Source organism: Phaenicophaeus curvirostris, chromosome 9 (genome assembly GCF_032191515.1).
Source record: "Phaenicophaeus curvirostris isolate KB17595 chromosome 9, BPBGC_Pcur_1.0, whole genome shotgun sequence".
Classification (NCBI taxonomy): Eukaryota; Metazoa; Chordata; class Aves; order Cuculiformes; family Cuculidae; genus Phaenicophaeus; species Phaenicophaeus curvirostris.
In genome coordinates this window covers 3,968,822-3,977,515 of record NC_091400.1, presented here as the reverse complement: position 1 = coordinate 3,977,515, position 8,694 = coordinate 3,968,822, and the positions used below count along the sequence as shown (strand labels likewise).

Genomic DNA, 8,694 nt, shown 5'->3' with positions numbered 1-8,694 from the left:
AAAAAGTGGAATATTTTGATTTAAGTAAAGTTTCATCTGAGTAATTGTGTTCTTTGAAAGTCAGACAGTGTCCCTCTGATAGAATGCTTTCTTCCTCTGACAACAGGATTTTTCTAGATGCTGTTCATTCTTTATTCATTCTTTGAAGGTGCTAATGCCTCGTGTGCAGCGTGATCTGTGCTGAAATGTCTCTTCTGCAATCACCTCTGCAGTATTTCCTACCTCAAATGCCACATCGAGCAGATGTGGAGCCAGCGCCACATAAGCGAGAGTTTTGGCTGTTGTGAACTCCATAATAACATCAAAACGAGTCCTTGGAAAGTAAAGACACCTAAGGTTTCTGGGAGGATTTACAGATGCGCGTGTAAGTGGGAAATGCATCCTGTCCCGGCTCCTGTCCCTCTGCCCGCGATCCACGGGGCTCATCGCCCCCTCGCACTGCCGGGAGCCGCGGGGGGCGGGGCCGCGGCGGCCGTTGCGGGGGGCGGGAGTTTCGAACGGCGGCGCCGCGGCGGACGATGAGGCGGTGGCGGCGCGAGCCGCGCGGCGGCCGGGAGCCCGTGAGAGCGGGGCTGGGGCTGATGGAGCCGGGGGCTGGAGGCTAGAGGCCACAGATGGAACTGGGGGCTGGGGCTTGGAGCTGGGGCTGGAGCTTGGAGCTGGGGCTGGAGCTTGGAGCTGGGGCTGGAGCTTGGAGCTTGGAGCTGGGGCTGGAGCTTGGGGCTGGAGCTTGGGGCTGGAGCTTGGGGCTGGAGCTTGGGGCTGGAGCTTGGGGCTGGAGCTGGGGCTGTGGCTGGAGCTGGGGCTGGGAGCTGGGGCTGGAGCTTGGGGCTGGGGCAGGGGGCTGGAGCTGGGGCTTGGAGCTGAAGCTTGGAGCTGGGGCTGGAGCTTGGGGCTGGAGCTTGGGGCTTGGAGCTGGGGCTGGAGCTTGGGGCTGGAGCTTGGGGCTGGAGCTTGGGGCTGGGAGCTGGGGCTGGAGCTTGGGGCTGGGAGCTGGGGCTGGAGCTTGGGGCTGGGAGCTGGGGCTGGAGCTTGGGGCTGGGAGCTGGGGCTGGGGCTTGGAGCTGGGGCTGGGGCTTGGAGCTGGGGCTTGGAGCTGGGGCTGGGAGCTGGGGCTGGAGCTGGGAGCTGGAGATGAAGCTGGGCCTTCGGGCGGGAGCTGGGGGAACAGGGGCAGCCATAGTCCCTGGGCAGAGGGTGCTGAGCCCATACACCCCCTCTTCAGGGTCTCCAAGCATCTTGATGGTCTCATTTCTAGCTCTTTAATCGTTTAGCCTTTGACTTCCTGCTCATTGGTTTCTTTAAACCTCAGTTCACTCAAACCCCTGAATTAATTTAACTTTCCTGTGTCTGTAAAGCTGTTGCTGTCAGCTGCCTCAAACGCTTGTTTCTGTGGCTAGATAGGAAAGTCTCTGAGCTGGGACATCAGCTTCACAGCCCATGTTGTAGGAGAGCATTCACTGCCTGGCTGCTTGCTTATTTTAAATAACTAGAGCAGACCCGTGGAGTTTAGATGCATGCCACTGCGGTGGTAAATTAGAAGCGTGCCTTGGAATGAGACTCTGAAACCCCGTATTTAAGATATCAATTAAATAAAGTGAAATTTCAATCTGTCCTGCCTTCAGTAGCATTCATATATATATTTTTAAGCTGAAAGAGGGGAGGTTTAGATTAGATATTAGGAAGAATTTGTTTACTGTGAGGATCGTGAGGCACTGGCACAGGTTGCCCAGAGAAGTGATGAATGCCCCATCCCTGGAGGTGTTCAAGGTCAGGTCGGATGAGGCTTTGAGCAACCTGACGCAGTGGAAGGCATCCCTGTCCATGGCAGAGGGGTTTGGGACTGGATGATCTTTAAGGTCCCTTCCAACCCAACCCATTCATAGAATCATAGAATAACCAGGTTGGAAGAGACCCACCGGATCATCGAGTTCAACCATTCCTATCAGACACTAAACCATTCTCCTTAGCACCTCATCCACCTGTGCCTTAAACACCTCCAGGGAAGGTGACTCAACCACCTCCCTGGGCAGCCTGTTCCAGTGCCCAGTGACCCTTTCTGTGAAGAATTTTTTCCTAATGTCCAGCCTAAATATCCCCTGGTGGAGCCTGAGGCCATTCCCTCTTGTCCTGTCCCCCGTCACTTGGGAGAAGAGGCCAGCACCCTCCTCTCTACAACCTCCTTTCAGGGAGTTGGAGAGAGCAATGAGGTCACCCCTCAGCCTCCTCTTCTCCAGGCTAAACACCCCCAGCTCCCTCAGCCGCTCCTTGTAAGACCTGCTCATTCTGTGTTTTGTTTGTTTGTTTTGTGACTCCGTCGCCTATATAAAACTAGAAATCCTTTAAAATTTCTTGTATTCTTGGTAACTTAGATGGGGAACACAAAGGCTTTTTCTGAAAGAACTACTTAGGCAGTTCCTGAGCATGGGGCTGAAAATCTCCACGGCTGTTAGTTCTTTTGTCTGGGTTATGCTGCCACTGGTAGGGGAAGGATGGAGACCACAAGGGAAACAGCATATGGCAAAACAGTGCTGTGTCATTCCTCCAAGCCCAGATGGTGTGCTTGTATATTTAGAAGGAACTAGCAGGAAAAAAAAAAAAAAAGAAGCTCTGACCAGTTTTTTTTGTAGACATGAAGAATTTCATATCTTCCAAATTGGGCTGCTAAGTCATTCTCTCAGATGAGACCAGTATGGTGCAATTATTTAAGTTATGGCCCATTTAATGCTAGTCTAGGCTATTTTATATGTGCCTGGCTGAGATGTAGCATGGACTAAATCTTTCGTCATTCTAGAAGTCCCACTGTTGACACATGCAGATGCCTCAAACTAGGAGTGTTTATTTCCTCACCCTAATTGTGTAGCAGGTGAAAGACCTCGGGAGGAGTCTATACTGGGCCTGTTACCCTGGAAAAATGTTAGAGGGAAGTACCACTTCACTCTCTTGAGATAAAATTCGACTTTGTAACAGCTGATGTATTAGTTTAGGCTCAAAGAATGAGTAATTATTTCTTAGGGGCAGGTGTGTGCCTTGTTCAGCTTTTCATAGCTGTGTAAAATCTGACTTGGAATAAAAGAAGATTGATGAAAGCTATTGGCCTCTCCTTCCGGGATGAGTGCTGGCAAAAAGCATGGATAAAGAAGGAGGTGCTGGAGATGTAGAGGTGTAGGTGCACTGCTTTATCCTGCACCAGTTGTAGTTGAAACTTTGGAAAACAAATCTGTGAGGAGGCAAATGGGTAGTTTGTGGTGCCGTATGGAGTCCCGGGTCTTCGTATGTTGACTGTAGGGAATACCAGTAGAGCTGCTGTGGAAAACATCTCTGATGTGAGCTTTGGAGCTATTCACCACCATACAACCAACTGGTGGCCAGAGAACCTATCTTATGGTTAGCTCTGTGTGTTCCAAACGTTTCTGATGGGGACTCAGATTGAGAGTCCTCTGTAGTTTACTGATGTCCTCCTTCATGGTGGTGTCTGGTCATCATCGATGTTCTTAGCATGTCACTAAATTGTGTTAAAAACCAGCAAATTCAGCAGAACGTGTATCTGTTCTGCTTTGCCTGATTGTACCGGCCTGGGGTCTTTATTGTCTTGGCTGGAGGGAGCTCATCTTCTTTATTAGCTGAGGAAACCGAGAAACTATGTTTTGTATGCAAGCTTAGTGACTTTTGCTGGGTCTTGACATGGGGCAGAAGAACCTTCTGTACAGATCTAGGTCCCAATTTAGCAAGAATGAATTTGGTGACTATAGCAGAAGAGGTGAGAAATACAACAGGGGTCTTGCACCACTGTAGGGATCCGCTAACCTCTGGGTTTTTATAGTCGTGTGCTGAGGTGACTGGAAATCAGCTCTGTTTCAGGAGCTGTGTAGGACAGTATTACAGGTTGAGTGTGTTGATTTGCTGGTGCTGAGTGTGCCTTATGGACCAGAGCTGCTTTTCCTTTAGGGTGACGAAGGAGGGTAATTTGGAAGGAGAAATCTCTGTAAGCAGATGGAACAGCAGCTGAAACTCTGGGAATCTTTACATTATGGCACCAGGCCTTCAGAAACAATAAAACCCACTCCTGCAAAGCTGTGAGGGTGTGGGTGGTGACTACGTAGTGAGCTTCCACCTGCCTCTTGTGAGCTATGAAGGGTCACTTTCTCGTGTCAATCATAGAATCATAGAATCACCAGGTTGGAAAAGACCCTACTGGATCATCGAGTCCAACCATTCCTATCAAAAGGAAGCTAATGTCAAAGGCATTCCTGTCAAAGGCAGCTAATGACAGTGAGTCCCAGGTAAAGAAGGAAATTGTCCGTGTTACTGCTTTCATGGGTTCTGGATTTCTCAAGTACTTGAGTTGTGGGGAGATCTCTTCCCTCTTGTTTCTGTCCCGTTTGGAAGCTTGAGGCAGAGCCATTGCCAGTACTTTTCTATGCACTGAAATACTGAACTTGTAAATTCAAGTTACTATACCACAAGTTCTGGTCAATTGCTTATAGAGCTATTGGCAAAGCACTTGTTTTCAGTTCAGATATGCTATGAAACTGAAAAGTGACACAATGCTTTTAATTCCAGAGGCAGTTGGGACACTTGTTTAGTGTTGCAAAAGCTTCACTTACCACCAACTTGCAATGTATTTGCAATGCAAGCCTGCAATACAGTGACTGTATTTATCAGAAATATGGGTTTTATCTGTTGTTAACAGAAATATTTGGTTTGGCCAGGGATGGCCTCATAAAAAGGAAATGTGTAACGGCGTCATCAGTGGTATCTAGTGCACCTTTGAGAGACAGCAAACTGCTTGTGATTCTTCACTTTAATTATCTTCTGGCTTGGTATGGGTTGACCTCCACACCCATGCAGAATGAGGAATGATGCACAATTATAAATGTTTGTTTTCTATGAAAGTACATAACAAAAAGTTGATTTTCCAGAGGTTTTTATAGCTTAAAAAGCCCAGTCTTTCAAGAAAACAGCGATGCAGAATTCAGGTGACTTGACAGGCAAGTTTATCTTATTTCATGCTTCCAAATGAAAAGTGTACCTGGCTGGCAGTGGTTCTTGCTCAGTATTGAAGCTACCATAGCTGTCTGACATTCAGCTCATGGCTTGAAACAGTCAGGTATTGGAAAATCTCCTTTTTTTTTTTTTTTGTTCTGATTTACCTGAATTTTATATCAATAAGCAGTGAAAAGACTATGTATTTTGAACAGCTTTTAAGATGGCCAAAGAAGTAATGAGGTCAAATTTCTGATTTAAAATATTTCAGATATTTTTATGAGTTTAGAGTTCATTTCAGTAGGCATCATTCTGAAAAGTAGGATGCTAATTTATAAGCTTTCTTCGATTAGGTCTCTCAATGACCACATCAGGGGAGCATATGTTGTTAGCCTGTGAATGACATATTGAGTGACATAAATTTTTAGTAATTTTGATATGCTGGGGTGCGTTTAATGTTGCTACTGGGTTTGGAATTTTCATGTATAATACATACAGTGAATGCATTAGTATTTTACTCTTTTGTTCCTGAAAAGAGAACTATCATTTTACATTTAGTAACCATCATAACACCTGCATATAATTAAAATCTACCATTTTCTATCCCAACTGTGAAATAAGTAAAGCCTGTTAAAAATTCAGGATATTGTTAGCTGGGTTTTTGTTTAGTCCTTTGTTTGTTTTTTTGGATATCTAGGGATACGACATCCAAGAGAAGATTAACTTTGAAATTCGCATGCGAGAAGGCATCTGTAAACTACTCGCAGTGAGCACACAAAAGGACCAACTCTTGCAAGCGGTTAAAAACCTGATGGTTTGCAATGCGCGTATACGTGCGTACAGGACAGAGCTACAGAGCCAAAAAGAAGAGTTGGTCTCATGCAAAACTGAAGAACGGTGAGTAACAGCTCAAATTCTAAAGAAGTGTTACAAAGCAGGCTTATGCTTCTGTTAATTCCTAGCATCCTCTCTAGAAAAGTGAGTTTAAACCCTTCTGTCTTCCCCCAGAAATTACTGCCACCTTAAAACATTACTTTATAGAACCATTCCGGTATCATCTTTTTACTTAAGAAAATTAAATACAAGTAATATTTTTCTGGTTGCGTTTTGTTATTGACATTAAACTATAATTCAGCATTTGCATATCAGGTAACATAATAGACATATTTCTTGATTACCTTTTGCATACAGAAAGTACAAAACCAAGTCTTAAGGAACAAACCAAAACTATTCAAGTCAAAATACACCTATTTCTACTTTTCATTCTTTCTATTGTTATTAAGGTCCCTTTGATGATGGAGTCATTATGGTTAATTGGTACCCTCTGCTGGCCATTTTTGTTAACTACAGCAAAGTAATAAAATACCATATAAAGACGAAGGAAAATCAGTTTAGTTGAAAATGTCCTCGCATTACAACTCTTGAATGAGTGAAAGTTTGAGGTTTATTTGAATAATGTTATATATTTTTGCCTAATGGAATATAGTTTGGATGCAATGTTGAGAGTCATGGTGCAGAGACACTACTGCTCTCAGATTATTACTTTATTATATTAATGAAATACTATATTGCAATTTAGCATAGAAACTCTTCAAGTGCATGCTTAGCTCCAGTTAATTGTATATATAGAAACAATCTACTACTTTTTGCTTTCAGCCATGTGGTCTTATAGGAGAAATTTAATGAAGGAAAGAATTGTATTTTCTGAATATATTGACTATTGTCATGAAAGCTGATTTTGGAAGCTGCCGCTTACAGCTTGTGGTTTTCTGTAATTATTGTAGTCATATTGTTTTTTCCTACTAGGATGAAGACCTTTAGAATGAATCATCTTTTATTTATGTTTTTAACGGTTGAATAATATCAAGTGTGATATATATATATGCTGATGTTCTCAACTCTTGGTCTTTGGTGTCAGTGACCACAAATGGTGATGACACCTGTCCAGAACAGGGCAGAGATACTTGGAGATATATCTGAACAGTCATCGTCTGTTGCATTGTTTCCTTGAGTTGTCTGGCATGCATCGCTTAAAGTTCTGTCATAAGGGGTCCTTTGAATTGTCAGTGGAGGTTATTAGAAGAGATGTATGCTATAGTTATTTCTCTACCATTTCTATTGTGTTTCTGACAGTTGGTAGTGCATTTGCAGTTCTTCTTTCAGTATTTGGCCAAGCCTGAGATTTGGCTTAAGCTTAATCCAAAGATCAAGATGGTTGAGAAAGAGAATTCTAGAGTTTTCAAGTGAATCTTGTTCTGTTTCTCATTACATGGGTCTGTAACGTGCTAGTTCTAAAAATCTTATAACTGCCTTGGGAAGTTAAGGCTTTGGTAGCAGCTAGAAATTTTCATTTCACCTTATTTCATTTGGTATTAGGAACAGTGGCAGATACAAGGAGAGCACTCTGTTATAACTCATTATTATTTTGATTCAATTTAAGGTTGACCTTGAGATCTACACGCTAGCTAGTTGGCAATCTGTCTGCCTGCATGTAAAATCACAAAATTAACAAAGCAACATTTTGTAATTGGTCTTTATTAATAGAGGAGGAGGCAATTCTGTAAGCCATAATAGAACTGATAAATTAAGTTGCTTGTTCATTGATGTGTACAGGAGAGGAAAAGTTGATAACATATTTGGTTCTGTTGAAGCTGAAAAAGACAAGGAAAATGAATCTACTTGTCTTTTAACACCCAGGCTAAATAAGCTTTGGAGTAAAACCTCCTAGGGAATTAAGAAAATTGCTGGTGTACCTTCCTTCCAGATTATCCTCAAGAATGTAATGACTCATATCTTAAACCAGAGATACCAAATTTAACTTTAAAGAAAAGCATTTGAAATGAGCTATAATATGATAACTCTGACAGTTTTTAATGCTTAAGGAGTTGATTTTTAGAAGTCTAAATGCACAGATCTCAAACTTCATTTATCTTTTCTTTTTTGGCAGGTCTTCAGAAAATGGTACAAAAGACCGGGTGGCGTGTAGAGCAAAGGTTGCTATATCAGGTAAGTGGCTGGGTAGCCTTTTAAATATAGGAGCCAATTGGCTCAACAGTAACTTGTAATATAAATTACGCAAACAAGATAGTATTTTTCAAGTGTGTATGTGACTCAGGGGCCTAAATCCTGTTGTGCTTCAAGGGGACTTGTGCTTTTAAATCGCACACGTGCTTTTGAATATCCTGTCTAGTGTTTCCATTTTACTTTCAGGAACGTCTGTAGTGGGAAATGCATATTTTTTTTCTGTTTGTCACTGAACACTGAGTACATTTCAAAGCTAAATAAGTGTAAATGTGCTCATAACTTTTTTTTTCTCCCCACAAAGACAAGCTTTGATGTGATCATACAGGGTATGTCTAACAAATTAAGGGCAGAATTATAACTAGTATGCAAATGTTACTTAATTAATGCAGATTACACTGCAACAGCAAAGGCACAGTGGTATAGCCTCAATGCAAACTAATAACAAGAATATGTGATTTCCAGTAGGCTGGTACACTGCTTCCTAGCCTGTTCTCAAGCTTCAGTACTTTGAATTTATATTGGGTTTTGCCTGTGCCAGTAGTAGATGTTACTACATTCAGCATTCGTGTAGTTATTCATTGTGGCTGTTTGCTAGCTTTGCTGACAAATCTGTTTGTTTCCTGACCTGCTTCATTAAAAATAAAATAGACTAGTAGGACTCGCTCCTTAAATTGTTTAAGTTAA

The 8,694-nt window shown here is 42.8% G+C and overlaps 1 protein-coding gene across 1 annotated transcript in view; it reads left to right on the top strand.

Moving 5' to 3' along the window:
- The first annotated feature begins 486 nt into the window (after nucleotides 1–486).
- RTKN2 (rhotekin 2) overlaps nucleotides 487–8,694 on the top strand; it is a 32,231-nt gene continuing 24,023 nt past the window's right edge. The window contains exons 1-3 of the mRNA XM_069863512.1: nucleotides 487–560; nucleotides 5,684–5,883; nucleotides 7,934–7,992. Of these exons, the coding sequence (XP_069719613.1) occupies nucleotides 519–560; nucleotides 5,684–5,883; nucleotides 7,934–7,992 (301 nt within the window). The 5' untranslated portion in view covers nucleotides 487–518. The remainder of the gene's footprint in view (nucleotides 561–5,683; nucleotides 5,884–7,933; nucleotides 7,993–8,694) is intronic.